Raw genomic sequence first — 17,153 nt, 5'->3', positions numbered from 1 at the left:
CATCATCGGTCACTCGCTGGGTCAATAAGTCAGTCAGTAAATTGGTCAATAAATCACATGAACATTGGATGGAGAGCTGAGGTTTGTGTGCATGGATGTATGCGTGTACACTCCTGGTTCTTTTGGTCACCATGCTGTATGTATTTAGATGTTTAAGATGAAAAATACCTAATGCAGGGACACAAAGTACAAAAAAGAAGCAAATCCTGACATTTCATGGACAAAGCAATGCTTGGCATTTTTTTTTTGTTGCATTTAGCAGCTGTTATTTGCTCCAGTTTGGTACCTCCTGTAGGTCGACTGTTGCAGCACCTCTACCTCATCATTTTGATCTCTTCTTTCTCTCTGGCTATTGACATGCAGGTGTTTGAATTAAATCACGCTGTGAGGGAGCTGGACACCTGCTGTTTCAGTGGGTGACTCACTTCAGTTTATTATTTGCTGTAGAATGACTGCGTGATCAATATTGTTGGTAGTTGTTTTCTCATTCTGAGTCATTTTCAGCAATATCAGAGTGCCTGTTGAAAGAGTGAGCCTGACATTTTTATATTTTATGCCACACTCCTCCTCAGTTTGAAAAATATTCATTTGGATAATGATAAATGTGAATTTACTCAGTGCTTTTACTCTCTCCTGTTGTTGTTTCGTCTGGTTTAATGCTTGTTTAATACCTAAGCAATGTTTACTTAAAACTTCCATGGTCTGGTGTTTTAGTAAATTATCTCGGTGTTTAAAATGTCAGTAAAAAACTGAACGCAGTGACGTAGTTTAAAACTTAAGTTTAACTAAAAATGGTATAAAGAAATTACTGAAACTAAGAAACACTGGCTGTTTGAAAAATGTATATGCTCAGTTTGAATGTGATTCCACCACTAAATGTTCCCAAAACTGTGAAAGCTGTTAAAAAAATCACCTGGTGGAACACTTTGTAATTAATGCAGTTAATTAGTAAAATGACTGGCTCTATGAGAATATCCTAGAGAGGCTGAGTCTTTAACCTCTGTGGGACAGGATGCACGGGCAAATGGTTTAGTCATTACGGAATCACGTTTTCAATTTTAAGAGACTTTGAGGATATTGTTATCAGCGGTACAGCGACAAGGCTGAAAACCAAAATAGCATGGCTGTGATCTAAGATAGCGCTGCATTTAAAACAGACATGATTCTGTGGCGGAAATTACTGCACAGGCTCAGAAACTCCTCTGAAAAGCGTTGTCAGTGCAGCTCGTTGTTCCATCTACTGATGCAAATTAAAATTCAACCATGCAAAAAGGAAAAACAGACACAGATAGGCCCTCATTTTTGGCCCTGAGTTCATGTAAGATGGACTGAAAAAAGTGGAGAACTGTCCCGAAAGCTGTGTGACCAACAGCAAATTTTTCCAGAATCGACTGTTTATGAAAAACATAGACACTGAGCCCTGCAGTCTAAAGAGGAGAGCAACCATCTGGATTGTCATTAGCGTACAGTTTAAAAGCCAGAGTCTGTGTATTAGTGCACATCACACTGGCAATTGAGGATCTTTGAAGGCGCCATTAAAGCTGGGTGATGCACATTTTAGAGCAAAATATGCTGCCATCCAGACTTTCTCTTCTTTGGGAAGTCTTTACGTATTTCAAACTAACCTACAATTCAGACCTGTCATCCAGTGAAAACATTTGGTGTTTGTTTATTCTTTTTAATTTTTACTTTTGGAATTTTAGTCTTCATTTGACAGGACAGGGCAGACAGTGAACAGGAAAGTGGGGAGCGAGGGGGGAGAATGACACGCAGGAAATAGTCTGGGGCAGACTCAAACCAGGCCCAAGCAATGAGGACTTCAGCCTTTGGTACATGAGACACCAGTTCAACCAGGTGAGCTGTAGCAGCAATCCTTCTGATGTATAATGAAACAAGCAAACAAAAAAAAAAAACGTGACAAAGGAGGCCCTGAACTATTAAACAGCTAAAATCTCACATCAAACAAAAGTGGGAAAACATTTGACTTTTCAAACTCCAAATTTTGGTCTCCTCAATTTCCAAACTCTTGATTTTTTTTTTTTATAAAGATGTGATGCAAGAAGAGGTGACTGCTTTTTGAAAACAAAATATTCAAAATGTGCATAACATAATATTTGTAGCCAACTACAAATAGTACGTGAAACAAGTATTGAGGGGTGGACTGGAACCTCATGTCTGCACATTCCTGCCAAAGCTCCCTATGTTTTGTTGACCCTGTTAGCTTCCCCAACATCCTCCTTAATAGGGATGGGTATCGAAACCCGGTTCTTGTTGAGAACCGGTTCCCACTGTTTCAATTCCTTGGAATTGTTTGCCATTTTTGTAAACGATTCCCTTATCGATTCCAGTCGCCCCGAATGACGTCACCACGTTGCGGAGCATCATTAACTGGCAGGAAACACGGCGCCTAAGCGGCTCAAACGCTCAAAAGTTTGGTTATACTTTACGAGAACAGATGACAACAGGGCAACTTGCAATACTTGCAAAGTAGATATTTCATTTAAGGGAGGAAACACTATGAATATGCAAAATGATTTGCTCACAAAACACGCGATAACCTTAAATGAATGTCGTGTTTTTAATTCCGCTCCGGACTCGTGAATCTCAACCCAGCAGCAGCGGTAACGTTTGCACGTCCTCTCCCGTTACTGCGGCAGGTAAATAATCAACTAACAGTGCATATTATGTTAGCGCGATGTGCCTTATTACAAAACCTGCCATTACTGTGCGCTGCATTTAGGTGACCATGATGAGAGAGACAGAGTCTGGCTGGCTCAGATGCTGGCAGTTCTCGCTGCAGTCTACCGTTAGCGTCCCCTTTCAGGCCAGGATAGACGAATGTCACCGAGCAGTGACTAAGTTTGTGGTCAAAGGCTTGCACCCATTTGCCACAGCAGATGCCCCCAATTTTCGGTAAGTGAATGTGTTTAATTGTAGGCAGGGACATTACTGGATATTCTTGTGTAATTGCTACAGAATAATTTATGTTATACTTTGTTATTGCTACAGAAGAATATTTATTTTATTATTTTACATTTACAATTTTTTTCCTGGGGACCCTGTGACACCCCATTGAAGAGCCAGTGAGCTGTGGATCTCTTAAGAGCTCACTGTTGGGTTTGTAAGGCCATGTTACTCCTAAATTTCTATCTTGTTCAAAGAGAAGATATAAAACAAAGTTCTAAGCTAATCGACCTTAGTGTTCTCCTTTTTTAAAAAGAATCGATAAGAGAATCGATAAAGAATCGAATCGTTAAACAGAATCGAAAATGGAATCGGAATCGTGAAAATCTTATCAATACCCATCCCTACGCCTTAATCACTAATATCCCCTGATTACCTTTTTAGCTCTTAAAGTAATGTGTAAAAACTTTAAGCCGTGAACTGAGTTCAATTTTCAATTACGTTTATTTTTCACTCCCAATTCAAGTGTATAATCCTAGCCACCGTGGCTGTTATAGGACAAACATATTTTAGTCAGCAAAAGAGATAAAAAATGTTGCCAACCAACATGTTTCTAATACCGTTAGGACTGGATCTGGAGCCGGCCCAGAGTTCTTTCCCTATCTGTAGAAGGTTGTAAGTCTGCTGTTTACCTCAGCTGTCAATGCCAGGTTAAAATTGTCCACCTTTAGTTACTGTGGACGAAGATGTCAAACTTTGTGGAAGGAGTCCAATATGAGTTAGACACATTCACTTCTGAACAATGAGAGTCATACTGAGGTGAGTTGTTCAGGATATGCTGACCTGTTGGTAGTGCTGCTGTTTTTGTTGCTGTTAGCCTCTGTTGGCTGCAGTTGATGGCAATAGTGAAAAGCTCTTTTAAGTGCCTGTAACACTGCTGGAATCTGACGTTTAGTGAATAAACACTCAGATGTGATGATTTAAATTAAAAATAGGATTTTCAGGACACTCAAGACTAACATTAGCTGGCTCTCTGACGATAAAATGTACACGTGAACCTTCATATCTTGAGTCTGAGGGTGCAGGCACAAATTTAAATGTCCATACACGCTATGCGAACGCCTACAACCTCTCTTCTTCTCCATCTTTGGTGCGTGTGGCTAGAGACCCATCACAGATAGAAATAGATAGAGATGTATGCCATATTGTATTGTATGTATGGAGGCTTGTTTCCTGCCACTGAAAATACTTTTTTCTGTTAGTCAGTCTAACTTCCATAGGTCTGGGATGGAAAACAGCCCACAGTCATACTTCTTCCTGTTATATGTACTTTTATTTAAATCTTTCTACTACTGTACTGCAAATAAAGACCACAAAACAAGTATTTTATAGCGGAATTTTCCTTTAGGGGAGTGTACCCATCATAGCTATTACACACATAAGCCTGCAAGATGAGTGAATCTGTGGTAGACAGGCTGACGGCAACACACCCACCCTCACCCTCATGCTGCACCTGATACTGTGTCTTCGGGACCCACCTGCTCAATAGGTGGGGTGATTGGAAGTTTTAGAGTCATTAAATAATTTACCAGGTCTGGTAACTGTATCCGCTGAAGTGGGAACAGGGATGGGCACAGTTCTGATCAAACTTCATCAGCAAACAAAAGAGAGCTTCAGAAAAACAACAGAAAACTTTCAGCTCACCAAGGTCAAGTTGTTTTGTTTTTCCAAAGTCTTCCATTTATCTTATGATTACCATAGCTTATATTACCAGGAAGCCAAACACACACGCTCACACACACACACACACACTCTCACACACACACACACACACACACACACACACACACACATGCTCACACACACATGCTCACACACACACACACACACACACACACACACACACACACACACACACACACACACACACACACACACACACACACACACACACACAGAGCCAACTTCATATTACCAAGCAAAACGGAGTATTATTGACCTAAAAGGGTAAAAATGCAGTGAGGTGCAAAGATGCTGCTGAAGAATATCAATCATTGATCAGTATGTGTCGTTATTATCTGCCAGTATTTTTATTGACCTGTCCGGAGAAGAATGAAACAATGTGATATGTTTGGGACTGACTGAAGTGTGTGTGTGTGTGTGTGTGTGTGTGTGTGTGTGTGTGTGTGTGTGTGTGTGTGTGTGTGTGTGTGTGTGTGTGTGTGTGTGTGTGTGTGTGTGTGTGTGTGTGTGTGTGTGTGTGTGTGTGTGTGTGTGTGAAGGAGGAGGGGCTGATAATTGAAACATGTCTCTTCTGTAGCTCTGAGCCTCCCCAGAGTATTAATTCTTTCACCACATGCAGGCTCACACATCAATATAAGACTCACTCTTGCTCTTCTCTGACACACACACACACACACACACACACACACACACACACACACACACGTGCGCACGCACGCAAACACACACAGCATGCAGTCCATATGGATGTGCTATCCTCCCACAGACACAATGATTCGCACTGACAGCCATACTGAGAGGCTGAAGCGTTTAGGACACAAATAGTATCAGCTGTCGACCATCAGCCTGCTTTCATATTTTCTTCATCATGCTGCTGACTTCACATATAGAGCCACACTGTGCCACATCGCAACAACATATACAGTAATGCAGATATTTTCTGTCTGCTTACAGTAAACGTTACAGCTCTGCTTGCTACCTTCTGCAGAAATCTGAGAACAGAATTGGGCTCATTGTCAAAGCTTTATCACTTTATCACTTATTTATTTGATTCTGATGCTGTATATGCGGTTGAGTGTGTGATTTAATTTATCTGGCAAATGACTTTACAAAGAGAAGGAGCGGTATTGCATACATAGTTGACAGGATCTCATTGAACAAAGAGACAGAAACTAAAAGGAAACAAACCAGTCATGAAAAAGATGAACTAATATAAATGCACCAGTCATTATCATCCTCTGTGATGACGCGTATCAGCGTTTTCTGATCTCTTTTCGCTGCTGGCAGCACAATTGCTGTCTGTGCTTTACAAAATCAATACATTGACTGTATCAATATTTGACTGTTACATAACTGTGCAGTGCATTTCCACCATTATAACTGTTCATTCATTAGGTTTAGACCTAATCAAAAATGAAGACATTTTTTAAATAATTAATGGTGGGAGCTCATATTGAAAATGGTAAAAGTAATTAATAGTTCACCTTGCATAAACATCACTTTTAATTTTGGATATTAATGTCAGAGAGAGGATATCAATATGATAATTTCAGGCATACACTGTCCCTATGGGTATAGCAGCCCGTCAAACCTCCTGCTCTGTTTGGTAGGCTCAGCCAGTCAGAAGAGACTTGGTTTAAGCTGAGGGTTGGCTTAAAGGGGGAGGAGCTAAATAAAAAAAGCACATTTCAGACTGCTCAAAATCCCAGTATGAGATAAGTAAGCCTACTCCAGTTAGCTGGAGAAAAAGAATAGAGGTCTGTCCATCAGAGTGTCCACATAACACTCTTTTTGAAGTCACGCTGACCTCCTGAGGCTACTATTTTGGCTGATTGTCCACGTGGAGTTCTGAGCTGACAAAACGCATCTGTATCATTGCGGCTTTACTTTGGTCGTCTCGCTGTGCTTCCTCCCATTTGGCTGTGATTTCAGCATGGTGTCCCGATGCGTCCATCTGTCTGTGTTATTATGAATGGTGTCCTGATGTGTTGTTTGACTGTGTTGTTATGAGCATAATTTCGACACAGTGGCACTGCAGCAGCCACGTGACTAAAAACTGAAATTTGACATCTTTGCCAGTTAAATGGAAAAATGTTAGTGACATGGGAACAATGCCCTGTTTTTTCTTTTGGTGGTAAAACAGAGGGAGGAAATAAAGACAATGAGAGTGCAGTTTGTAGTCATTTAAGGATGTAAAGCTGCATGAATGTACATTAACATGATTAAATGACATATGTACTATGGGCTCTTAGCAACAAAACCATAGGGAATCACTACCAGGCTCTGCATGATGTTCCTTCATCTCTGTGGAGCTCCTTAGCGTCATTTAAGCTTGCTATTTTTGTGTTACAGATGCAGTTTTGCAATTTTGGTCAAATCTCACCAGTAACATGGTTACTGGTAAAAAGCTACTCCAAGATGCTTTTTACAAAAAACCCCCCATCTGTACACTTCCTGCTTAGTATCATAAAAGCTGGTGGACTTAATGAAGCATTTAGCAGCTGAGGAGCTATATTAAGTTGGTTAAAACCAAACAAGAGATTATAACACACTTGCCATTAAAAACAAAGGAAAACCTAACAAGCCGATGACATGTGGGGTGTATTTACCCCAGATGCTTCCAGTCAGACAAAAAACACTCAGACGTTCGTCTCCATAAAGATGGAGGACTCTCAAGAGACATATTTGGTATGGATCAGATGTTTAGCTCCTACTTTGCTCATAAGGCAGCTTAATTTTTTCTTTTCATTAGACCAATCCCTCGTGTCTTTTAAACTCCACATTCTCTTGTTTGTAAGGATCTGCTGGCTCCTGATCCTCATGGCAGTGTTAGTTTTGCCGTGCTGAACACAGAGGGTGTTATCCAAGAGTTTTCTTCTTGTCATTTAGATGTTTTAAATAAGAAGAATTTTCCTTTATTTCATTTCTTTTAAAAGGACAAGCACAATCTTTTCATTTTTCTGCTGCCAGTGATGTCATAACTCCAGGTGTTTCCTATTTTAGAGCCAGTCTGTGCCATGTTATTTGTCAACACACTGTGCCAACAAAATGAACCAACTCCCCGTGAATCTGTGTTGTTCTCATGCTGCTTCACAAATGCAAGGCAGAGATTTAAGAGCATCTCACTCTGCTGGAAGCCTGGATGGGTTATGTGCGAGGGTTTAACAAGTATTCACTGTACTTCTGCCTTTGTGCTGTCAGTCCTTGTCACCACGCTCCTCCTCCTGCCTGCTCGTCTTATCTCCCTGCATATGCAAGCACACATGGGCATGCAGAGGCTGAGTCTGCCTTCCCTTCTGTTTAGATCCCAGCTGGTATCTCTGCTTCACCTGGAGAGGAGCATGGTGACAGGTGACATTATGTGTGTGAGGGGGAGGAGGGGGAGGTGCCCCTGCAGGTGGGAGAGAGATGGAGAAGGAGTGATTGACTGTGAAATAAATTGGAAGGAATGAAGAGGTGACGAGATAGAGCGATTGAGAACAGATTTGTGCAGACATCCAGGGAGAGGAGACACAATAAATATTAAAATGAGGGGCTAATGAAATGACTGTTGTTTTCCCATTGTGGATGTGTTGGTGTATGTGTGCATACGCTCAGTTTCATTCTGTATGAAATCAGGTTAAGGCTTTGAGATGCAGCCCTGTGGATCAATTAGATCTCCTCAGAGTTCTACAAAGGAACGCTTAACAATAAATAGGAAAGAGAAATATAGCTTGGGAGACAATAAAGGTTTGTGTTGTAGTAGTTAGGATGAAAACAGAAGAAATAACAATAATAATTTTTATTTTCTCCCTTTTTTCCCCTGGTTCCTGTAGAACCAGTCGGGGAACTTCTCAACCAGTGCTTTGTGGTTCCCAGGTTAGCCAGTGGATACCTTTTAAAACTTTGCTGTCCACAGGGACTGTTTCCATGCAACTGTTTCTAGAGATTAAGCTGAAATGACTGCACACTAAGCTGGTGTTTCCAAACTTGCACGACAGATGTGTATTTTACAACAACAGTAGCTGATTAAATACAATTTAAATGACATTCAGTTAACAGAGGGAGCAGGATTTGAGGGAATTAATGTTGCACTTGCTTAATGGTCCAATTACCAACCACCATAGTGGTTACTCTGTGGCATTATCCAGCTTTGCTGTAAGTAGAGAAAGAAAGGAACAGGAGAGGACTGAATCATGTAACCTTGTTCACAAACAATAACGGTCCATCCAGCCATTTTCTTCTGCTTATCCAGTTCAGGGTCATGGGGGCTGGTGTATGTGCCGGCTTGTCAGGTGGTGCATTAAAAGTCCCTAATGCAGACCCCAGACACAAATCTTGATAAAACAAAAGAAAAGAGAGAGAAATTATTCAGCTGGAGTATGAAGTACATGAAAATCTAGAACAGAAATTCAACTGCAGAATCCAAAGGTCTTAAAAACAACAACAACAACAAAAAAAGGCGCACAAGGCATAGCAAATAGGGAAAATAAACAGGCCGAGAGCACAGGCAATATGTCAGGAACGTCATATAAACTTCTCAAAAAATTAAAGGAACACTTTAAAAACACATCAGATCTCAATGTGAAAAAGAATCATTCTGGATATATATGCTGATATGGATTGAGTAATGTGTTAGGAATGAAAGGATGCTACATCGTTTGATGCAAATGAAAATTATCAGCCTACAAAGATGCCCCAAATATATCAAAGTGAAAAAGTGATGTGGCTGGTTTGTCCATTTTGCTGTCCATTTGCTTTCCATTTTCATGTAACTCAAAATGGTATTCAGCAGTTTGTATGGACCTACATGTTTGTATGCATCCTTGACAATGTCAGGGCATGCTCCTAATAATACGACAGAGGGTGTCTTGGGAATCTCCTCCCAGATCTGGACCAGGGCATCACTGAGCTGCTTTACATGCTGAGGTACAACCTGTTGGCATCAGATGGATTAAAACTAGTGCTGTCAGCGTTAATCTTGTTAAAATGACGTTAACGCCATAACCCTGGGGCGATCTGCACTAACTCGCTAACAGAGATTTGCCACATTAATGCAGTTATGGCGTTAACGTAATTTTAACGAGATTAACGCTGACAGCACTAATTAAAGCATAATCTCCCAGAGGTTTTCTGCTGGATTTAGATCAGGCGACCATGGAGGCCAGTCAGTGGTGTCTGTGCCTTCATTCTACAGGAACTACTTACATACTCTCATCACATGAGGCTGGGCATTGTTGAGCACAGGAGGAACTCAGGACTCACTGCATTAACTTCGAATCTCACAATAGGGCCAAAGATTTCATCCCAGCACCTAATGGCTGTCAGAGCGTCGTTGCCTAGCTTGTAGGGGTCTGTGTGTCCATCCAAGGATATGCCTCTCCAGACCATCACTGACCCACAACCAAACCGGTTGTGCAGAACAATGTTACAGGGAGCATAACATTCTTCACAGCTTCTCCAGACCCTTTAACTTTAGATACATGTGCTCAGAGTGAACTTGTTTATGTGTGAAAAGCACAGGGCACTTCTGCTAGTCCTCAGGCCACCCTCATGAAATCTGTCTCTGATTGTTTGGTCAGAGACTTTCCCAGCAGTGGGCTGCGGGAGGTCATTTTGTTGGCGTTTCCTCCTTATAGAAAGGAGCAGATACTGACTCTGCTGATGGGTAATAACCTTCAGCTGTCCTAGAGTAACTATCTCCTGGAATCTCCTCCATGCTCTTGAGACTATGCTGGGAGACAGTAAATCTTGGGGGGAGAGTGGAGACACCTAGGAAACTAGACACAGCTGAATTAAATCAGAGACAACGAGACATAGGAAACTAAAACTACAACATAGCGTAAGAGACAAATAAAACAGGAAGTAACATGACACAGAAATGAAGCCTTAACAAGGAGTCGTTAAGTGATCAACTAAAGCAATGAAGCTAAACCAAGTGATTCTAACTCTAACAAGAACTGAAGACTAAACAGTGACAATAAACCTGATCCAAAATGAAGGTACAGATACCAAGGAATGAAAAAACCCTGGAATACAAATCAACAGGAAATAACTAGAAATTAACACAAGAAATAACAAACAGAAGTCAAAACAAAGGAAAACTAAAACCTGAATGAGACTATGAAGCTGGCACTTACAAAAGTAAAGAAAACCTGGAGTATAAGAGCTCCAAGCAACAAAAACCAGAAAACCATAATCAAACAGAATATTTAATACTTAACCAGAAAGTCTCAACAAACCCAAACCTTGGGATCAAAACCACAGGACAATGAAATAGCTATCATAAGGGAAAAGGTGGCAGAGGAAGTAAAACTAAAGGTGGCATAGAGCCTGGACAGGCTGGCAGTCTGTTGCAAGGCTGAACCACAGAGACAAACACTTGCAGCCAATTTAAAATCCCCAATTAAATCAACGTGCAAACTGAAGCTTTTGTGCTTGCAACTGTGCGATGAGCAGATATCGCTGGTTATAGCATACATTATTTACACTATGTGGTGCTCCCTGTTTACTAATGCTGTCTGCAATGTAGATCCAATATTGCTTAGTGAAACAATGTGGCTCCTTAACACACTGTTGATTAATATTTTTTTCAGATTACTTCCTTACTTCAGATTTAATAACCTGAAAAAATATTAAAGCTTTCTTTTACTTGTAAACTTGTGTGTGCAAGATAAGAAAAACTGATAAAGAGCTATTTAATTCTACCGTAGAGTAACCCTATACATGCTTATTATGAATCTGTCCCCACTAAAAGGGGAGAGCTGCTATCACTATTCATACATGCTAATGTTTGTAGCTTATATAAGAGTACACGCACACATACACACACTGGCTTCTACTCTTGTGTGTTTAAAATGGCAGAAAACAGTCCTCCAAACTCTTTATACTGAAGGTATCACTCCTAAATCACTTTCAGATTATCCTCAGAACAAAACTTCGCTCACCAGCTGTATCTGGTTAATCTATGATTGTTACTGTGCAGGTGCAGGGTTTTAGGGAACTCTGAAAGTGCAGTATCGCTGAGCTGCAGCATGGCTGGTTGTTATTCTGTAGGTGTGACAGTTATATGTGGAGGTGTGTGCTGGTTTAACTCTCCCTGTGGGGACGTTTACACAGTCACATGGTGCGATTGTGTCTTGCCTATGGGCACGGAAAGCAACATAAATCATTGATTTTTTTCAGGCGAACAGAGATTTTAGGGTTATGGTTAAACGCCACAACACAACTGGACAACATTTAACTCTTTAAGAATGACAATATGAAAATATTTTTGCTGTATCTTGAATGGGTTCATCCTCATTTATACTTCTTTTCTAAAAACAGTGTAAGCCATTATAAGAAACTGACACAACATCAGTAATAGCAGTAGCAGCAGTCTCGCTGAAATCGGTGTGAGTCAATGTAGTGTCCACCGAAGTCACACAAACACAGTATGGACATTGTGGTCTTGGTCTATTTATAGTCTGCGCACTCTCTATATCTTCTTCTGTAGATGTGCTTTGAATGCATGTCAGTTGTCTCAGTACAAAAAGTAATTGTCCCCTTCCTGATTTCTTATTTTTTCCATGTTTGCCACACTCAAATTTTTCAGATCATGAAATAATTTTTAATATAAAGCAAAGAGAACCTGAGCAAATTTAAAGAAATGCAGTTTTACATGAAGAAAGCTAACCCAAAAGTCTTGGAGATCATCAAGATGTTTTTTGGCAAATGTGAGACGAGCCTTTGTGGTTTTTTTTGTCAGGCGTGGTTCATCCATGGACGTCATTTTGCTAAGTCTCTTTCTTATTGTTGAACTCTGACCTTAACTGAAGCAAATGATGCCTGCATTTCTTTAGATCTTCTGGGTTCTGGTGAGACCTCCTGGATGAGTCGTTGATGCGCTCTAATTTTGGTCACACCTGGGATGATTCACCACTGTTACTGGTTTTCTCGCTTTGAGGATAACGCCTCTCCCTGGAGTTCACTGGAGTCCCAAAGCCTTAGAAACTGCTTTGTAACCCTTTCTAGCCTGATAAATGTCAGTGACTTTGTTTCCCAACTGTTTTTTAGATCGTGGCATGATGTGCTGTTTTTGTGACCCACTTTACTGTGTCACATAGGTTTTGTTTAACAGGTTTCTTGACCTAGCAGATCTTGCAGTAATCAGGCCTGAGTGTGACCAGTGAAACTGATCTTAGCTTTCCAAAAAAATTGGGTTCAGGATTTAAAAAGTGGTGCAAGAAACCTTACCTTTTCACACAGGGGGAGGTAGACTTGGATAGCTTTTTATTTCCTTAATAAATTGAATTTTTATAAACTGGATAAAATATTCTGAAACATTTACATTTGACAAATATGCAAAAAAAACAACAAAAAAAACAAAAAAAAACATTGTCAGGTCCCATTGTGATGTTTTAGGTGTCACCATCTTCTCCACCCCTGTCAGATCCAATCTGGCAGAGCCTGGGTGGCTCTGCATGCCCAGGCTAGTTCAACCCAACGCACACCCTGCTTTCTCATCTATTTGCCTCTAAGCGGGACTTTAATTTGTAAAATGAACATCATACTGTATTCAGTAAGACTTAAAAGTACATTTTCTCTGTAAGCTTCTTTACAATCTGACTTCATTTTGCAACCACAGGAGTTATCCCCTGTTGGCCATTAGAAAAAATGGCATGTTTAAATACATGCTGACCTTGAAGAAGCGGCAGAGGAGTACAGATGAACTCTGCTGGCTAAGTTTGAGTCACACTGAGACAAAAAGTCAGAGAGAAAGTGAGAGAAAGTAAATCTGCTGTGGCCTCGTTAATCACTCATAAGTTATTAATGGAAACTCCCATCCGCTGTTATAACATTGCAAGGATACACCTCTCTCTCTGTCTCAGACCTCTTTCCATCACTTTTACTTTCATCTTGTTCATATTGCTATGTGTTTTCACAGAGTCATGAGCTTCTTTAAGCCATTCTCCCAGAATGACTTCACTCTCAAATGTCCTTCTCGGGTATTCTAACATAATTTATAACACGACTGTACAACATTTAACTCCTTAAGACTTCCTGCATGAAAATACTTCTGCTGTATCTTGAATTGCATCAGCCCCACTTATACATCTTTTCTACACATAGTTTAAGCCATTTTCAGAAACCAATAAAACACAAATAACGTCAGCAACAGTGCCTTAATTCGCAGTGAGAGTGTGCATGTTTTCTCACCTTTTCTGTTGTCTGTAGGGGCTCGTAATTGTTGAATCATTGTGTGTTGTGCACTATTTTCACACTAAGAATCCAAGAATAAAACGCTTTCAGGCTTTTAGTCTTTTTAACAAAAATAGGGAAGAAATGATTTGGTTAAAATGTGTGAAAAAAGAAGGGAAAGTGGTTCGCAAATATCTACTACAAATAAATTAAAGCTGCTCTCACTTACTGGGACAATCTCACAGGGATTCATTACTAAAGCCTGCAGCTCTTTTAGCATCACTGAACTGATTTCTTCTACCCGTAATTTTCCTTTGTGATTCAGTTTTGCTCTGCTTGCCATAAGCATTTTTAAATTTTTTTACTTAACCTGTCATATTTGTTGTGAAGATGAAGACCCAAATGCAGACACTCAGGCACTGTCAGGCAAGCTGACCGTGTAGCAGGCAGGAGTAGGATGCAAATGCAAGACTTGAAAACATGAGGAGTAAACTAAAAGCGCTTTTATTTAACCTAAACTGGATACAAAAATAATACAAGGTGGAAAAAACAAATCTAAACATACCTTAAGGTAGGACACAACCATGAGGGACAACACAACAGGAACAAAAGGAGACTCAGACAATATATACAAACCATTACCTGGAAACACCGGGGAATACACTGAAGGGAATCTGACTATCGAGACAAGGGGAAGTAAAACTAAGCACAATACACGAGACAAGGGCCTATCGAAATAAAACAGGAAGTAATCACTGAGGCCGGGACTAAGACATGTGAACTTGACACTCAGGAATATAAATAAATCGGGAATCAAAAGAGATTTCAAATAAACAAAACATCCAAGAGATAAAGGTTATGTCACAGTCCTCTATTTAATAATATGACGGGTAAAATTAAAAATCCACATCCACATTGCCAAGACAGACACCAATAGTATTAATGGTAGTTGTATAAAAAACACATATACACAGTGGAAAACAGTGAATATAAAAAGTAAAATACAACAAAAATAACCAACCTTTTTGACTTTCAGTGCCAATTATGACTAAAAGAACAGTAAAGGTCATTGTGTTGGCCTAGAGGGGGTAGCAGTATTCAGGAAAAACATTTTCAGCCCAGAGTAACTGCCTCTAGGTTATTTCAAATCCCCATAAATTCGTTTAGTGAGCTGATTTTGTTGCAGATTCTGAAAGCAAGCTGCTAATTTAAAGGCTCTTTTGTTAAAGTTCAGTGCAAACTTTCAGGACAGACAGCAGGAATGAATCTTGGGCAGTGACGCCCCACAATTTTTTCATTAATCTAAGTGATTAAGAAAGGAGCAAGGCAAGAAATCCCTTCTAAATAATAATGTAGCAGTGGTTTAGTCTATGACAAGACCCCAGCATACGTTCAGTGGAGTTTGGAATAAGTCCCAGTGGAGACGGTAGCCAGAGTATCTATGCATTGTGATGATACGTGCATATAAATAACATCCCTATAAATGAGCATTGACATACAAGTAGAAGCAGAAAGTCTATTTCTTTCCTAACTGGACAGAAAGGACAGTTTCAGTTTCAGTTTTTGACAGCAGTTACTAAATGTTAGGTGTAAAAGACAGCGAGCCATCAATTATTATTCCTAAGTACTTATACTGCAACACTAACTCTTGGAGTGGACTGTAGAGAAACATGAGATGTTTAGTAGTTTCACATTTCCAATTTGTCACCATTTAAACAAATTCTAAATCACACATGTTGTGCTGTACATTAAAAGCTACAGTACCATGCAGCCATAACCATTTAACTAAAATAGCATAGCAACTACCTGTTGAGGAAAGCAAAGCACTTATAAGCCTAACAGCCTGATAATTTCCTCATTAGTTTGTCAGTTAAGATAAATAAGCAAAGAAAATAGAGGAAATGAAGCTGTGCTAAAATAAGGTAAACATATTGGACTTAGATTCGACAGGTGGCCAGAAATAAAACACCAAATTAATGCTAATGCTGATCCGTGTTTGCTGACGGTGTAAACATTGCTTGCTGACACAGCTCCCTGATTCGTTCTCCATAACAGTTACACAGTGTTGTGTTTACAGCCTGCATGGCTGTTCCAAGTGACCAAACTCTACTAATACTGCTCAAGAAGTAGAAAATAAAAAATGTATCTGATGAGAGGAGTTCAACTTAATTATAACCATAAGACAAGAGGGGAAAGGATGAATTAAAGAGAGAAGCTCACTTGTGTTAGTTTTCTGTCAGGTCCTGGCACTGTTTTCCTACAGTAAATATTGAATTTTGTTCTGGTCTGAGAAAGTGTTGAACTCCTGGTATTTGAGTTTCATTTCACTTTGGAATGAGATATTTCTGTCATTGTACCAGAAGGAAGTGCAGGTCCATCTGTTCTTCTTGTTGTTTGTGAAAGTCTGTTGTCTTTGGGTTGCCATGTTTGTCTTTGTCCACCAATCTCTGTGACCAAGCTGAAGTTTTCTAGCGACTGTCTTTCTAGATGTGCAGAGGTTTATAGGAATTGATTATTATGCTAATTATGCTATCATGTAGTGGTGCATTACATGATTTGAATTTAAGTTCAATTCTTAACTGACTCACACTGGGCCTCATTGTGGCCCCTCAGTCCATCCTCTGTCTCAGAAGTCTACGCGCCATCATTTTAGCCTTCTCTGTATTTTGCGACTCACAGCTTTAACCCAGCTTTGTTCTGAAAAGCTCCTTTTAAACAAGGTTTGATCAGCAGGTGGGTCAGTTACTGTCTCACAGCCAGAACTGTGTGCCTGAAAGGACCAAGAGTAGAAATAAACTGCCTGAAACTGAGTGGTTAAAGCTGCCTGAATTGTGAACTGGCTCACACGTAATAACTTAATCTGATGTTATTTGAAACACTAGCTATGTATAGCAATATAAGCATGCAAAAATTATAACAGTCAAAAGCTGAACACATAATTTGTTGGACAAAAACAGAATTATTGTAGTTTTGGTTCTGTACACCACCTCAGTGGATTTCAAATTAAACAATGTGTGAGTGAAATGCAGACTTCCAGCTTTTATTCACTGGGTTTTACAAAACTGCGTTACACGAACTGTTTTAGAATTACAGCCAGTTTCATGGCCAAGTGAGGTCTCTCTCATTATTTCATGACAAATGGAGCCTAATATCTCAATATAATTCAAAGTGCTGTGCCCAAAGGCCCAAGAGATGTCAGTGCAAGTGAGGGAAGCCATCATTAGGATGACAAACCAATTAAACCAATCAGAGATAAAGCAGAAACTTCAACAGTGGCCACATCAATATCTGGTACATGATTAAAGACGAGGAATGCGCTGACCAGCTCAGCAACCCCTAAAGGCCTA

The 17,153-nt window shown here is 40.0% G+C and overlaps 1 protein-coding gene and 1 long non-coding RNA gene across 3 annotated transcripts in view; one reads left to right on the top strand and one right to left on the bottom strand.

Moving 5' to 3' along the window:
- The window catches only part of kcnip3b (Kv channel interacting protein 3b, calsenilin), a 60,446-nt gene that overhangs the window by 1,048 nt on the left and 42,245 nt on the right, over positions 1-17,153 (top strand). The window contains exon 1 of one of the 2 annotated variants that reach the window (XM_039620336.1): positions 1,752-1,854. The exons of the other annotated variant lie outside the window; for it this stretch is intronic. Coding sequence (XP_039476270.1) covers positions 1,834-1,854 — 21 coding nt within the window. The 5' untranslated portion in view covers positions 1,752-1,833. Of the gene's footprint in view, positions 1-1,751; positions 1,855-17,153 lie in introns of those variants that run through there. 2 annotated transcript variants of the gene reach the window in all.
- Positions 8,624-10,013, bottom strand: LOC120442958. The gene is made up of 3 exons (XR_005615010.1): positions 9,835-10,013; positions 9,437-9,562; positions 8,624-8,963 (listed from the first exon to the last, which is right to left on the bottom strand). It is a non-coding gene; the product is annotated as an uncharacterized LOC120442958 (long non-coding RNA).

The sequence above is a fragment of the Oreochromis aureus genome, linkage group 12, assembly GCF_013358895.1.
Source record: "Oreochromis aureus strain Israel breed Guangdong linkage group 12, ZZ_aureus, whole genome shotgun sequence".
Taxonomy (NCBI): Eukaryota; Metazoa; Chordata; class Actinopteri; order Cichliformes; family Cichlidae; genus Oreochromis; species Oreochromis aureus.
Note: the sequence above shows the minus strand (reverse complement) of the source record. Positions and strands in the feature narration are given on the sequence as shown.